This window comes from Homarus americanus, unplaced genomic scaffold, assembly GCF_018991925.1.
Source record: "Homarus americanus isolate GMGI-L3 unplaced genomic scaffold, GMGI_Hamer_2.0 scaffold824, whole genome shotgun sequence".
NCBI lineage: Eukaryota > Metazoa > Arthropoda > Malacostraca > Decapoda > Nephropidae > Homarus > Homarus americanus.
Window position 1 is genome coordinate 3,092,931 of NW_024719328.1, and position 17,566 is coordinate 3,110,496.

A 17,566-nucleotide genomic window follows, 5' to 3' on the forward strand; every position below is an offset into this window, starting at 1 on the left:
ATCAAAGTTATACATTTTGGAATTGATGTGAAAGAGAAAGTACAGTGGTCCCTCGGTTAACGAACGGTTCGATTAACAAAATTTCGGTTAACGAATTAGCTCCCATCAGGATTTTTAGTTCGAGTAACGAAATCCTTACGACAAACACGTTTTGTTGTGCGCATCAGCTGATCGGCTAGTCCGCCAATACAGTAATTGGTTCAATGTTCACATTCGTTTCCAGTGGAGTAAATATCAAGAAAGTTGGTCTCTTGAATATTTTTGCATTTTTTATATTAAAATTATTGGTCATTTTGAAATTTAGTTAACATATTGATAATGTTTTTGTGTGCCCTCCAGCTGATTGAATCGCCCAACAACGCTTCTCGGTTTAACTTAGTTTACAGTGGAGTAAACATCCAGTTTGTTGGTCTCTTGAATATTTTTGCATTTTTACATTAAAATTATTGGTCATTCTGAAATTTAGTTTGCATATTGATAATATACAGTGCAGAAATTATTATGAAACACGAAGAAGGCATTAGAACCAATGTGTGTGTGTAAAGGTTTCTTGATGAAAAATATATAAAAAGAATACTCTCAACTTTTCTTAATGTAAGTTTGAAGAGAAACTTTAAGTTAGCTATCCTAACTTTCAGCGAGGCAGACAAAAAATATAAAGAATATGGCATGTCATCATCAACTGCCTCTACAATCAGCTGTTTGATATTTAAACAAAGCTGCCGGCAATACGACATACACACCTCAAAATAAGTATTGTGTTGTTTTTTATTTATTATTATACACTATACTGTACAGTGCACTACTGTATTTAGTATACAGTATATTTAATGCTTTGTTAATTCCATTACCGGTATACTACAGTACTTTATATTTATACTTTTTCTGTGAGTTGGAACCAATCACCCAATATCCCATTGAAATAATAGATTCGTTTAACGAAATTTTTGGTTAACGAACGACTGTGGAACGAATTGTGTTCGTTAACCGAGGGACCACTGTACAGTAAAAGAGTGAATGGTGTTTAACCTTCATTAATTTAGCATGTAAATGAAGGACTGAGATATGAAATATTACAGTAGTACCCCGATTTACGCGGTCAATTGAACCCACAGGGTACCACGAAAAGTGAAATCCGCGTAAAGTGAACAACAGAACATATGGGATTAATTCCAATAGAGACTGGCCCGACCCCCAAACTCCACTTTTTCCTACACAATACCTATGTTTATAGGTAGTAAAAATAACATCTAAATTTTATGATGGTATGCTCACACAATTAATATTTAAGAGAAATAAAGTCGCCAGGTTAATGTCCATTCAAATAATGGACTCAAATCCCCCCCCCCCTTCTTCCCAGCTCACTAGCTCCTACCTCTCTGAGAAATGTTTGGGTGAAACCACTAGATTTTAACGTTTAGTAATAAATAATACCTCAGACTAAAGTTAGGATAATATAATTGACATTTCTGGATTCCTTGCAGGTCAGGGAATATTTTGAATGTAAACTTAATATATTTTGCACAAACGATAAAATATTTGCTTTGTGTAAACCAAATTATTACATTAGATCTAAAATTTGTATGTCTAATGCAAAATCCATGATGTTTATATTCAAAATGATCATCATATTGTAAGAATTCCAGCAATGTAAATTATATTCTGGCCGGGTAATTTGTATGAATTTTATGAGCTAAATAAAAAAAAAAAAAAAATTATACTTCACCGCGGAAAGTGAAAGGAAAGTGAAAGTCCGGTTCTGGCAAGGTACTGCGTAAATGAGAAATCGAGAAATCGAATCGAGAAATCGCGGAAAGTGAAACCGTGTAAAGCGGGGTAATACTGTATTCCACAACTGATCACAGGTGATGAAGAAACTGTGAAATGCTTACCAGCAAAATACCCCATGACATATGAGGCCTTTGTTAGAGTGACAGAATACTCTACCTACACTGATGAAGTTGTCCCTGCAGTGTGCACCTTTCACCCAGTTGAGTGAAGACTTTATAATCAATGGCTCTCATGGGCCATTCAAGTCTAAAAATTTACCTAAACATTCTGAATCTCTTTAACCATAAAAGGAATTCATATTATGAACATACAAGTTGAAGGTGAATTAGAACCCCTATCTGAGAGGGAGAGGAGGAACGTGTCAGTCATAACTGAGTGGGTGACTGAGAGATCTCATATACAGTACAGTAAAGCCTCCGATAACAACGGTTCGACCAACAACTTTTCATTTTTAAGACCCTAGTTAATTTAGGACCCAATTCAAATTTTGTCCTTATTTTATTCGTATTTATGACCAAAATATAATAAATATAAAATATAATTACGTTTTCATATAAATAATAACTAAATCCCGACATGTACAGAGTATTATAAAAAAAAAAAAATTACTGTAAAAAATAAATGAAGAGCTGCCTTGCTAATGAGTGGTAAACAACAGTCGGAGCTTGGCGGGCCTTTTGTTTTCATGCATCTGGAACAGGAACAGGAGAAAAGCTTTTTCAGGTTTTTTACAGCATTTTTACATCCCTATTCAATATGAGCAAGAGAACAAGTGATGGTAGTGTTGGTTCAAAAGCTAATAGAAAGTGTCGAAGCTTATCCGAGAAACTAGATGTGTTAAAATGATATGAAAAAGGTGAGAGGTCTGTGGATATTATATGGAGCAAGCAATGAACATATTTTCTGAAGTGGATCCATTAACAGAACAAAGCATTAAAATAAAATTAAACACAAATGACCTCTACATAAAGATGTATAATGAGAAAAGAAAGTAGCTGTTCTTTCGACAGCTTTATTATTCGAAGGCCTAAACCATCAAATTCAGCATCAACTTCAGGTTTAGTAACAGTTTCAGCAACAGCTTTATGGAAAGCTACAGCTTCAGCCAGAGTTAAACCTACAGCTTCAGCCAGAGTTGAACCTGATGACTTCGTCATCTGAGTAAAAACTTGCACAATATTCATTGGCTGTCCTTATGTTTTAGACTTTACCACCATTAGTGAGTAGAATTTTTGTTTTACATTAGTAAATATTATTTAAAACATATATGAACAGTAAATAAGTGTTGTTTTCATATTCATATGTAGAGAAATGATGATATGTTTTCAATGTACACACTTACCGTACATACGTTGGCGTTCCCAATCGTCTCGCTTTATTTCTTTGCCATTAGTGGTTAGCTACTTCTAGTGTTCCATTTATTAACATTAAATAACATTAGGTACTTAAAACATATATGCAGGTATTCAATTTTTTTACATTAAGTTCACTACAGCTACAACCAGGGTCTTATTTTCTTCAGTTTCTTATGTAGAGCCATTGTCACTCGCGAAAACAATGCCATCTTGTCTCCTCGTGTGTGTTTTAATATTCTACGTATTATTAATGAATTGTATTGTTCATTCAATTTTTTCAATTTCAATTGTTTATTCCTTGATAGAGGAAGCGGGATCCTAGTGCTGTCACTAGGTACCCCTGTACAATAACACCAGAAGCATCTGGCAAGTGTGTCAAGTATATACACATTATAAATAAATATTATAAAGAGGCTTACTAAAGCCTAATGAAGGAAGGATATTCCTTTAGTACATAATCAATGTTATTTACATAAGATCTGGCCAGTATGGGGAGGATCATTGTATCTCCGTCAGGGGGTCGTGGAGTGCTGGTCCAGCAGGCATCACGGAAGCGTTGTGTGTGTGGGGACATCTTAGGAGGTAGTGGATAAGGGTGCGGCTGTCAGGTCTTCTGCATAATGCACAAGAGCATTGCTCAGGAGATGTGGGGATACCAATCTCCCAAGCAAAGTCATACCCAATGATGATACGGCAGCAATCACGTCCCTTTTCCGCGACCCTTTCCCATAGACATACGAGAGGTCAGGAAGTTTACAGAGGACATCGTACCAGGTGGGCGGGGAGTCCAGGGGGATGGCTGCTTCCCGAGCTTCTCTCTGTTTGCAGCGAATTTGGGTCGTAAGCTGTAAAAGTGTTAGAGGAACAACGTAGTCAGGTGTGGCCTTGTTGCAGCCAGTCTTGGCAAGGCCATCTGCTGCCTCATTCCCCAAGATACCGACATGACTGGGTATCCATAGGAATGTCACAGGACGGCCTGCATCCTGAAGTGTGGATGTTAACCCTCGTATTCGGAGGATGAGGTCCTTATTTTCCCCTGATCCAAATGTGATCCCGTCGAAAGCAGACCTAGAATCGCAGCAGACAAGCAAAGGGGCAGAAACCATCTGCTTCTTCCTCAGCGAGAAGGGCAGCAAGGAGGGCTATCAGTTCAGCCTGAGTGGAGGATGCCCCGTCAGAAACTCTGAGAGAAAGTTTGATAGGCTCAGGGGCATCAGGACGGGAGATGTAGACACCAGCCCCGGCCCGACCTGTGGCGGGGTCAACAGAGCCATCAGTGTAGAGGATGACCCTACCTGGGGACCAGTGGGCGATCCTGGAGAGGTGGTATTTGAGGAGAATAACAGGGTTCACGTGGGATTTAGGGAGCGGTCCACCGAGGGCAATCACTTCAGGTTAAAAATCCAGCCAGGGAGAAGGAGACGAACCAACAGCAGGGGTGACAACAATATCAGGCAGGAGGTCGTGTTCCTGAAGGGCTCGGATGAATGACCCTCGCCACTGTCTTCTAGATGGAGGTCGGCCTCGGGCAGCAGGATTCAAGTTGGCTTGGACATAGTTGCCCCGAGTATCCCATAGAATGGAAACGGTAGTTTTTAGGTAAAACTCCTGGACACGATCCTGTAAGGGGGAAAGACCAAGTTCGGTAAATAGAGAAGTAGAGCGTGTCCACTGAGGAGCCCCAAGGATGATACGAGCAGCTTTCCTCTGGATAACTTCGAGACGGTTGACAGCATTCTGACTAATGTTGACGAGGGCAGGGGCGGCGTAGTCGACACAGGAACGGACAAAGGACTTGTACATGGTGAGAAGTACAGGGATGGTGGCACCAAGGGAACCCCTGCACATGGTAGAGAGGGGAGCGAGACGCCGAAAGCATATGTCTCGAAGATAGCGGACTTCAGGGATCTGACAACGTGTGCGAGTTACATACACACCCAGGTATTTTGTCTCATTAACCCAGTCCAAGGGCATTCCTGATAAGAGAAGGGGTGGAGGTACAACACGACCATGCCACATGGCTTTTGTTTTCGCAGTTGAAAGAAGGAAACCAAGTGAATCACACTCTCTGGAGACCAGATCAAGGGCTTCCTGCATGCTGAGGTAGTCAGGGACTTGGAGGAGGACATCGTCGGCATATCCTGAGTGGACAACTTCTGTCGGCCACGGGAGAGATGCAATGGAGTGCATGAGAGTGTTAAGCAAGGTGGGACTCAGGACTCCACCTTGAGGGGTGCCGAGGTTCATTTCTTGAACAGGAGATATAGAGCCTTCAACGCGAACCCGGGCCTGACGTCCAATGAAGTAAGAGGCGATTCATTGAAGAAGTCTCCCTTTAACCCCTAACCGCACAAGTTCAGCTAAAATGAGGGCAGGCTGAGCCATATCAAAGGTTCCCTTGATATCAAGGAAGATGGAGACGCGGCCAGTCTGATTGCAATAAAAGGAAGCAATGGAGTGTGCTGTGCCGCGATGTTGTATGAAACCATTGAGGGAGTTGTGGAAACCGCCTATGGTATGAAGAAGGCGACGATGGAGTATCCTCTCCATCATCTTGCAAACACAGGAGGTAAGACTAATGGGTCGATATTTCCCAGGATCTCCCGGCTTAGGGATGGGGATAATAGTGGCATTTTTTCCAGTTGGACGGGAGAACCCCATATTCATAAGACATATTGTAGAGAGCAAGCAAGGGGCCGTGAGGAACATTAGTACAGGCGTTGAGGACGGAGTAGGTTATCTGATCATCCCCAGGAGAGGTGTCTTTTCCAGAGCGACAAGCACTGTCAAGCTCGAACTGTGTGATGGGATGATCAGTGGGGGCAGGGGAGGTAAGAGCAGCACGAACAACAGGCTCAGACGCATCGATGCGAGCCTGCACTGCCTCCTGTATTGGATCTGGAAGTGCCTCAGGGGAGCAAGCTCGTGCCCAGTCCTCCATTAAAGAGCAGGCAAGGGAGGCGGGGTCAGGGTGGGGAGGAGGCCTCCCGTCGAGTACCCTGTATAGCATTAATCCGATTCCATACATAAGAGGGTGACGACTGGAACGATAGAGACCCCGTGAAGGATAGCCAGTCCGCCTCACGAATCCGACGACGCTCCTGAGTTGCAAAGGAGCACCAATTTTTTTAAGTCTTCCCAGTCCTCTGGAGAGCAAGACCTCAGTATGGCAGAGTGGAGATCACGGGTTACCCGCCGGAGATGTCTCACGGCAGGGATACAATACCAGTAGTTGGTGGCACTTTTGGGGTGAATGGGGAGGGCGTCGAGGGGCAGCATGATTGACAGAGTCATACACGGCATCAACAAAATCAGCGCTGTAAGAGTCAAGGGACTGGGGGACAACATAGGAATCTGCCCAGGTAGAAAGGTATTGGGTAAAGGAAGGAACAGCATCTTGTGTGAGACGAAGACGAGGGGATCGATAAGGAGCTGATGTCGGGGCAGAGAAGGAGAGCCTGATATGGGTAGTAACGGCAAGATGGTCACTATACAGAGCAGGCTCGGTGAGGACGGTAGGATGAAAGGAGGTATGACCGTTCAATAGTAAGCCAACATCAAGGAAACTATGGGGGAGGCGAGTAGGATCGTCAGGACAAAGAAAGCGAACATCATCATCCCCATTAAGAAACTGTGAGAGATGTGATCCGTTAAGGGTACATGGCGTGGGATGATCTGGGGTAAGAGTGGGATGGCGGGCATTAAAGTCGCCAAGAACAATAGTGGGAACCCCATCATGGAGGTCGTGAAGAGCCTGGGGGTCCAGAGAATCACTCTTGAAATGAACATTGACTACACGAAGGGTCCGGTCACCAAGAGTAAGGGAGACAGAAAGTAATTCAGACGGGGGTCCATGTGAGTCAGGCGAAGGGAGACGAACAGATGGAATGGTGTTACGCACAAGGGTGAGGAGGCCACGAGCCTGCCCACGGTACCGAGGCAGGATGTGAACAGTATAGCCAGAGAGGCGGAGTGGAGTAACATCGTCTGTGATGGTTTCCTCAGTAGAGCGACATCTACTTGATGGGAGAGCACAAACTGGGCTAGGTCTGTCCGGCAAGGTCTAAGTCCAGGGAACGGCCTCCGGTGTGAGATGAGTCGGTGGGGATAGACGGGGCTCCGGGGGAGGTGCCAAATTCTGTTGAGAAAAATGGAGAGGGAGGAGTGGGAGAGCGAGGGATGGATCCTCCATCTCGGGAGAAGGAAGGTGGCGGGTCACCAGGGCTTGCAAGGTTCGCCCCTGTTGGGTCAGGGTGTTCAGAATGAGTTGTTGTTGCCTCTGCAATGTCGCAATTGTTTTCACAAACAAGTCAAGTTGGGCAGAGAGAAGGTTGATTTGCATGGAGTGGCGATCCAAACGGAGAGTGATTGTTTCCATAGAACCAACTTGGTGTACCTGTACAGGAGCTGGAGGTGGCGGCGAGGATTGCCGAGGGCCTGACTGGGCATGTGGTGGTGGTAGCGACGGAGAGGGACGGTGAGGGTTCAGGTGAGTAAGAGGTGGTGGTGCTGGTGCTGGTGAGAGACAGCGGAGGTCCGGGTGGGCAGGAGATGGTGGTGACTGTGTGGCAGGGCCGGCAACGACCTTGTTCCAAGAACGGGAGGGAGGGGAGAAAGGATGGGTGGTAGGGGTGATAGGGGGGATGGTAGAGGAGAGGAGATCAATGGGAAATCCTTGGTGGATGGAAGAGGCGGTGGTGGATAGGAGTGAGGTTTGGTTGACAGGGGCTTCATCAGAGACGAGGGCGGTGGTACAAGGTAAGTTTTCCCCGGGCGAGTGCCAGGACGCTGTGGGATTGGCATTCCAGGCGTGGTGACTGCCATGGCAATTGACACACCGTGTTATAACTGGGATTTTTTTCTGAATTTTCGATTTGCATTCCACTGTGTCGTGAGGACCTACACAGAAACCGCAGGCGACCATCCTCGTGCACTCCCAGGTGCGGTGTTTCCTCGATTGGCAACGACCACAGATTTTCGGGGTTCCGATAAATCGGTCGAGAGGACAGTTGTGAATTGGTCCTACATTCACCTTCGGGGGGAGGGGGCCCACCCACCAGCCGATGAGTTCGTCGGATGGACGTTTGGAGACCGGGTTGATGCGGCGTTCCATGTCCAGTAGTTGTGGGAGAAGAGGGTGAAGATCGTCGATAGGGATCTCCCAGGGTACGTGGCGAACCATTACCTTGGTACGACGAGTTTCTGGGGTGATGGTGGTGAATTTCAGTATCACCTCCCCCTGGGGAGCAGGAAAGCCCACCTGAGTGAGCAGGCGTACCGTCTCGTTCATTTGTGTGGTGACTATTACAGCTGTAGGACCTCGGCGGAGGCGAAGTGTTGAGTCCTGAAGTGGAGAGCAGTGACGGAAGAACCAGGTCGTCCGTGTGCTCAGAGGCAAGTCCCGAGGAAAGATGAGACGTCGAAGGCGCGACAGGACAGGGAGACAAAGGAAATCCCCTATGTCCATCGTCGGCGGAGGGTCAGTCATTGAGCCACATGTAAGCTCACTTGGGGACCCCGATGACAGGAGGAGGCCACCCTTTACAGCCCCAGACGGGGTGCAATGGGGAGTCGTGGCCCCTGCTGGAGACCCCGACTTCTGAGGTTTCTGCTTCTTCTTTGACTTGTCTTCAAGAAGAAAATCATCAGCATCACTGTCACCTACTGCCGCCGTTTCCAACGAACGGGAGCGTTTAACGGCGGGCATATGGCATGTTGGCAACACTGCAGTCAGGTGGAGTGGTAATGACGTCACTGCTACGTCACACTATCACATTGCGCATGTTCAAACTTGAAAAACTTTGCCCAGAGGGACCGGGTGGTAGGACCAGATGTTTTTTCCAAAAAAAATGACAAAGTCCAAAAGTAAAAAAAAAATACAGTTGTACCCCACTTAACGCGGTCAATTGAACCCAGAGGGTCCCGCGTTATGTGAAAACCGCGTTAAGTGAATAACAGAACATATGGGATTAATTCCAATAGAACCCAGCCCGACCCCCAAACTCCACTTTTTGACGACAAATAACTATGTTGTAGTAAAAATTCTATCTTAACTTTATGGTGGCATGAAAAACAAGTAATATAAAAGAGGTTAGGTTAGGAAAGATAAAGGTTAACATAGGAAAAATAAAGAATAGGTTAAAAAACGAAAATTTTTAAGGAACACTCACGGTAGTAGAAGAGATGGGTCGGCATACGGGGATGGAGGCTGGTTCCGAGGCAGAGGGCAGATTACTGCCCCTCAGGTGAATCACCATTACTAGGTGAATCACCATTACTAGGTGAATCAATATCACTGTCACTTACAGTTGTTATGGCTTCCCTGACAAATCCCTCAAAATCAACTTCACTATCACTATCACTGGCTTGGGCTGGCTGTGGTGGGTTGCGGGCGAAGAACTCGGTTATGCTTTGCTGACGGCTGGCTTTGATGTTTTCATGATACACCGTGATGTACGGCTCCATAGCCTGCACCAGTCGGGTATGGAAGACGTCATGGCGTTCATCGTCAGTGTCGCGGGAAACGATGGACTTAATTTTTTCTGTTAACTCTATGACACACTTAATATCACTATGACTTAAACTAGGTTCTTCGGAGAATGACGCACCTTCTTCCTCCTCTTCACTGGCGGGTTCTTCTTCCAACATCTCGTCGGCAGTCACTTCAGGATCTCTGATCACCTCCATGATGTCTTCGTTGGTGGTCTCGGAGAAGCCTTCAGCTGTAACAGTCTGCGCAGCTTCTCTGGCAAGGTCCACTGCTACTGCAACAGTCTGAACCTGACCAGTCACAGGTTCACTCCTCCTCTCACCTGGTATGCCATGCAACACATGTCTCCATGCGTGACGAATCGTAGCAATAGACAGCAGATCCCATGCCTCCACCAAGAAGTCTACAGCTTGTTTGACGTTAAACTTCTTCCAAAATTGTTTGACGAGAAGTTCTTGAGTCGCCGCCTCTTGTTCCTTGTCCTCGTCGCTTTTACTCTCGCTGTCGGTGTCACCCAGCTTACGCAACTCATCCTTGGTGTTGGTAGAGTCGTTCAGGAGCTTGAATTTCTTTGCCGAGTATGCAGCTTTAACATTGCAGATTAACTCCTGGTCCATGGGCTGGATTAATGACGTAGTGTTGGGAGGAAGGAAGACCACTTTTACGTTGGGGTGACGATCCATAAGTAGGGGCGAGTGTCCAGGTGCGTTGTCAAGGAGCAACAAAATATTGAAAGGAACATTCTGTTGCTCGCAGAATTTCTGCACGTCAGGAACAAAACAGTTGTCAAACCAGAAGAGGGACAGAGAAGAGGACATCCACGCCTTACGTGCGGTTAGCCAGTGGACATTAAGCTTGTTCATGTCCATATTCTTGTAGGCGTGCGGCTTGCGGGCTTTGTGAATCACCGATAACTTTGGTTTACAGGTACCGGAGGCATTGGTGGTAAACAGGACGGTGATGCGTTCCTTCTGCATCTTCCGGCCCCTTACCTTGCTCGCAGACTGGACAACGAAGGTCTTGGAAGGTAACTTTTTCCAGAAAAGACCAGATTCGTCCATGTTAAACACCTGGTCGTCACTGTACTGTCCTTCCTCCATAATCTCACGTAAAAACGGAGGAAAATCTCTAGCCGCCGCACGGTCAGCACTCGCTTCCTCACCAACAATGCTGATGTTGGTGATCTTGTTCCTCCTCTTAAACCTATGCAGCCAACCATGGGAAGCATTGAAGGGTTTGGGCTCTGCAATTCCCAGTTTACGTGTCACTGCTGCGTATAGCTCACGTGCGTACTCCTGCACTGAGCGCGTGTCCACCGCCATGTTGCGTCGCGCCTGACGCACCAAATAACTCACCAGCAAAGTTTCCACTTTTGCCAGCACCCTGTTCTGGCAATACCTGATAGATGAAGCACCTGCAGACTTTGTGATCTTCATGTGCTCCTTTATCTTGGCTGCATCCTTCTTTATTGTACGAATCGTAGATTCGTTGACGCCATGCTGGCGCGCGAGATCAACTTGGCGTCTTCCTTTCTCCAAATCTTGAACAATTTGGTACTTCAGCTCGTAGCTTAATGAACGTCGTGTCTTCTTTGGTTTAGTGCCGCTGGGTCCAGGTAAGGAAAGGTTTCTCTCTGGGGGTGGTGGTCCGGCGGAAGCCATTTTACGGAACAATGGATGCGCGTTAACCCGGCGTGGCCTTGAGGGATGAAACTGCCGCGGCTAGGTCAAGCGTCGTCTCTCCTCCCTCCCTCCCTCCCCGGGGTAGTCACGTCATAATACTTTAAGCCAATTACAGCTAGCAGCAGAGGGGGGTAGGGCTGCATGGCCAATCACAGTCCGAGACGTCATATGACGTCAGTGATAACGCAACAAAGACACACACTGCGCAACCTTACCGCGCCGCTTACCCAAGCGGAGGGAGGAGGAGGGAGAGGCAGGCAGGCAGGAGGGCGGGTGGGTGGCGCCTGGCGCGTGGTCAAAATCTAAAAATAGCATCCGAGCCGGACACTCACCGCGTTGCTGTGGAAAAACCCGCGTTAAGTGAAAGTTCAGCTTTGGCAAGGCACCGCGTATATGATAAAACGCGTTAAGTGAAAGCGCGTTAAGCGGGGTAATACTGTAGATGCCACTGTGCTGATAACTGGGTCTTACTATAGTTGTCTGCACAGGCTGGGATTAGTAGACTCGCTGAATTCTTCAGAAATACGACTTTTAAGGAGCAGTCTCTTACAGCCTTTGTTGACACTACGGCACGCATGCGCATCCTCCCTATTGTTCATTTCACATATATAAACATTAATTCAATCAAATACATATTCAGTAATAAACAATAATGAATCTTTTGTACATATTCTTAAGATAAATGACGCGGTATCCTTAAATGCGCACGTACGCATATGTTGGCTTTCCCAATCCTTCTCTTTTTTTTTCTTTGCCATCAGTGGTTTACTACAGCTACAACCAGGGTCTTATTTTCTTCATTTTCTCGTGTAGAACTATCATCCCGGACTCCCGGCTGTAAACACAAACGAAAACAATGGCGTCCCATCTCCTCTTGTGGGACCATATTATTATTAATTTATATTGTACAGGTTGTATCTCTCTAGTCCGGCAACCTCGGGACCTGACCGGTGCCGGACCATGGAAATTGCCAGACCATGGAAATTCACCCTTTTCCTGGATAGATAGTGACTTGTGCTTATGCCTGGAAGCACTAGCACCACTTTCTCTGCGTCATGGTCTCTTTGAAGACATATTGAAGGGTTAAATGTCGTATAGTAGCTTCTCAAATTTCGCGAGTTTTTAATTCTTAACGTATTTTATTGGAACACACACAAAAAAAAATAAATAAAAATTTTGACGGCGGAAACTTGAATTTCGACGGGTTTGAACGGACCACCAATTTGCAGACGACGTGCATAATCGTGTAAACAGCGTCATTTCTCTTATGTACAAAAGATTCATTGTTGTTTATTACTGAATGTCTTTTTTATTGAATTGATGTTTATGTGTGCAAAATGAGCAATAGAATTCATTAATAATATGTAGAATATTAAAACACACGAGGAAATGACACAGCATTGTTTTCGTTGATTACAAAACCAGTGACTGACTGGTTCTACATATAAAACTGAAGAAAATAAGGCCATGGTTGAAGCTGTAGTAAAATTAATATGGTTGTTTTAAGTAATGTTATTTAATGTTAATAAATGGAACAATAGAAGTAGCTAACGATAATGGTAAAGAAAAAGAGAGATCGCATATGTAAGTGCGCATGCTCACACGTGAAAACATATCGTCATTACTTTACATAAGAATATGAAAGCAACACTTATTTACTGTTCATATATATTTTAATTAATGTTTCTGAATTTGTTTTTATTGAATCAATGTACGTGTGTGCAAAATTAACAATACAATTTATTAATAATACGTGGAATATTAGAGGAGACGAGACGGCTGCCGGCATTGTTTATGTTAAAGCTTACGAAACCAGTGACTGATTGGTTCTACATATAAAACTGAAGAAAATAAGACCCTGAGTTTAGCTGTAGTAAAATTAATGTAAAAAATGAATATGGTTGCTTGAAGTACCTGTAATGTTATTTAATGTTAATAAATGGAACAATATAAGTAGCTAACCATTAATGGTAAAAAAAAAAGTGAGACTGCTCGTATGTAAGTGCGCACATGTGAAAATATATCGTCATTACTCTACATAAGAATATGAAAGCAACACTTATTTACTGCTCATATATATTGAAGGGTTAAATGTTGTACTCTGTATAGACAAGCAGAGAGAGAGAGAGAGCAGCCGAACTGCCGGATGTAAACAAACCTTAATTTCCCGCGGCTTTGTTGTTTTTTTTAGGGGATTAGCCCACCCGGGCATAGGTCACTGACCCACATTGGGGCCTGAGGGGCAAAAATTTAATACTCCTGTAATAATAATAATAATAATTCAGATAATAAAAAAAAAAAAAAAAAAAACTGCCTATCTACCTATTGGACAAACTAAAATCGTTCCGGACCACGGGAGTTTTCGGACCACAGAATGCCGGACTAGAGAGGTACAACCTGTATAAGGTGCATTCAGAAACATTATTTAATGAATATAGTTGCAATTTTCATTAATTGTATTGTTTTGGGGGAAAAGAGGGTAAAAAGCCACACCAAAGATATGAAAAGGTCACACTTGGGAACGCATCTCATTATTATTGCTTTATTTTAATGCTAATTAATGATTCGCGATAAGACGATTCACCTTACACTGCAATATTGGAGGACACTTTACCGTCGTTATTCGAGGCTTTACTGTACTGTACTGGCCACCCAGTACAGGAGTGGGTTGTTGACAGCAGGAGTGGGTTGTTGACAGCAGGGGTGGGCTGTTGACAATAGGGGTGGGTTGTTGACAATAGGGGTGGGTTGTTGACAGTAGGGGTGGGCTGTTGACTGGTCACCAAAACAGCCATTGAACATATAAATGTAAATTCAAGTGGGTGAGAAGGTGTCTTGTTGGCTGGAGAACAACACGTGAAGAGAGACTCCCATCACCGGGCTCTGTGCTCACTTGTCAATGGTGGGTTATACCGAGGGGATCTTGTTACATTCCCTCGGCAGTGAGATGGAATTGTGTGCTTCATTCAGCCTGAGGAAGAGGGAGACCATATTAGTGAAAAATGGTCATGATAATGTTTCTCACATCTTGTGTATGGGATCCCCTCTGTGCTGAATAAAATTGTCTGGCATTCACGTAATAATACTGGATAGTGAAAGTGGCGTCCCTGTATTGAAGGGGTTAATGAATATTACCCAAGATTATATAATGCTGTAGATAAATGTTTGATGATAATTAACGTAAAGTAAGCGTGTTTAGTGTGGTGGCAGGAGAGTGTGTACAATACCATACATTCACTAGTTTTAGCTGACTACTACTATGTACTACTAATGCTACTACTGTACTACTATTACTACTACTAATACTACTTTAATTGTTTTTTGATTCTCTTTAAAAACATGTCCTACAGCCTCCCCCAATAGTCACAGCTTCACCACCATTTTATTACCTTAAAATTAACTATCCTAATACATAAGTAGCTACCCTGGCTGTGTTGAGTTAGTTGAGCCGCAGAATACTACTACTACTACTACTACTACTACTAATGAAAAAAAAAAATGCTACTAATACTACTACTGCTATTACTACTACTACTACAATACAGTGTGTTAAGTGGATGGATTATAAGTGGATTAATTTTGATGACAGTACAGTTGTTGATATCCATGATGGGGATGAATAGGATGGTAAGAGATACATTTTTGAGTTACTCAATCTGGAAGACTTCTCAGCAGGACCGTCTATAATCATCAGTTTTGTTCGATTTTGATTATAGAATATTAACAAGGCCAACACTGAGATGACAGGAGTGAGGGCCGCCAAGGTTTGTACTGTCTCTGAACATGATGAGAACTGTGTATGCATTCTTGTGATTAAATTACAGTAAATGGCTTCTTTCCACTGGTATTGAAGTGTCTTATTCAGATTTGTATTTAATAACCTTCCTGCCAGTCTTTTTATTTGTTCTGTTATTTTTTTGTGGTAGTACTGTACAATTTAGTGAAAATAACAAAATAACACTATACTGTTCAGTGCTTAGTAAATTACTTACTTTTAAACTTGATTGTTATACAGTATAGAAAGATTGGACACTGCATCTTGTCCTCCACCTACAGCCGACTTGTGACAAATTATTATAAGTTCTCTAGGATAGTTTTACGTGCTGTTGAATTATTTGTATGGCAGCTTAATGATGAGGCTCTCATAATGCCACAGATAAAACCCTCCTACATTGTTCTTGCCCCAATACTTCTGTTAATGCCCCGATGCTCCTGTTATTGCCTCGATACTCCTGTTATTGCCCCGATACTCCTGTTATTGCCCCGATACTCCTGTTATTGCCCAGATACTCCTGTTATTGCCCCGATACTCCTGTTATTGCCCCAAGTCTATGTTATGTGCCGAAACTAAAGAAATGTAAGTGAATTTCAATTGTGAACACCACTTGAGGTGCTTGTATAAGAGGCAGCCATGTGCTAGAGAGATAAAACTTATTAACTGTTGTCATAAGTTGGCTGTATATAATGGATGTGTATGGTTTGGTACTGTATTGCTGCCTTCAATGAACTCCTCTCCATGTTCCCTCACCTGCTGCTCCGACTCCGATATCACCGATACCAATCTACCTACATTGACCTGGAGCCAACAGGGCAACTTTAAGGTAGTGTAGTGGTATGATTCATAACTCTACAGTAAAGGTGTTGGGCTATGTGTGTGTGTGTGAGAGATGGTAATGATGATGGCTTTATCTTTGTCGTCTTGTTTTTATTATTATTCACTCTCATGTAATCTTTGGTTATTGCACATATAATCTCTGTTATGGCACTGTATTTATTAGAACAATGAGTCATGACTAGGGTCTCTGGCCTCCTACCTAATATAATGCATTATAAAATTATTCTCACTAATCACGAAATATACTGTAACTTAGAGGTACAGGCTGTGACAGCACTTAGAGGTACAGGCTTTGACAGCACTTAGAGGTACAGGCTGTGACAGCACTTAGAGGTACAGGCTGTGACAGCACTTAGAGATTCAGACAGTTACAACACTTAAAGGTACAGGTCATGACAACACTTAGAGATACAGACTGTTACAACACTTAAAGGTACAGGTCGTGACAACACCTGGAGGCACAGGTCGTGACAATTCTTAGAGGTAGAGGCTGTGACAACACTTAAAGGTACAGATCGTCAGAACACTTAGAGGTACAGGTTGTGACAACACTTAAATGTACAGGTTATGATTGTGTTCATCCCTCATTGGTACCATTGGATGTCAATATTGTCCAGTCTGTGAGTCTGAGTTAGTTGAACAAGAGTAAGGAAGGTGGCATTATTGTATGCTTAAGTCTATGTATTAAGTGTTGTGGAGACTTAATGAAGAGGTGAGGGGACTTTATGTTAAGGAGATACAGTATCTATATATTGTGTGTAAACTGATCCATGATGTGTTATGTGTTTCACTGGTATTTGGTCACTCTAAAGATCACACGAGTCCACCGTCACGGTTGCCTGGCCGTATCTCCAGCCACACAACAAAAAGTTTACCAAGTCATCTTAACCAGAAGAGCATGTTAGTCTCTTCACATTGCTTGTGTTCCATGTCTGGCTACACTGTCTCCTCAGTTTCTTAGATCATACTATGATAAAAGTGTATGTCTTGCATGGTGCTGTATAGACAGTTTCCATGTGTGTTTTGGACTTATATAATGCTTTATGCCTTATAATTATTCCAAACGTACAGTAATGTCCAAGTGAGTGTTTGTTTCTGATATCAGGTAGCATACAGTACAGTATAGTATAGGCATCCCCGCATTATGGAATCCTGGGTTACGGAAATTTGCGCTTACGAAATTTTGATTAATATTAAAAAAAAAAAAAAAAAGTGATGTATAAAAGAAAATAGTCAAAATTAAAAATTTAATTCGTGTGGATTCTGGGTGGTTTTTACAAAACGGTTAAGGACGACGCATCTACCCACCACAATAATAATGGAGCTGCTCATTTAGAATTCATTCTCCAGTTTGTGTTCAGTTATGTGTCTGTGTTACTGTGTACCCTTATTCAAGATAAGTGAGAAAAGACCATCAAGTTCAAGTTAAAGCAAAGGTGATAAAAGATTCCATAAAGGAATTATGTTGGACAATATGTTTGAAGGAGGTAACTCCCAGTAACTCCGATCGCACCACCTCACCTCCTACAGCACTTAGCATCGTTTCTGGTGAGTTAAATTCAAGTGTTGTGCGTATTTATTATCATGTTACAACAAGAAGTAATTTTTTTCATATCTGTGCTTGTGTTATGTT

General features: G+C 43.5%; 1 protein-coding gene across 1 annotated transcript in view; it reads left to right on the forward strand.

The window, feature by feature from the left end:
* The window catches only part of LOC121860033 (acetyl-coenzyme A synthetase, cytoplasmic-like), a gene marked incomplete in the record, with an annotated part of 133,900 nt that overhangs the window by 31,565 nt on the left and 84,769 nt on the right, over nt 1–17,566 (forward strand). The window contains 1 exon segment of the mRNA XM_042357049.1: nt 15,908–15,919. Coding sequence (XP_042212983.1) covers nt 15,908–15,919 — 12 coding nt within the window.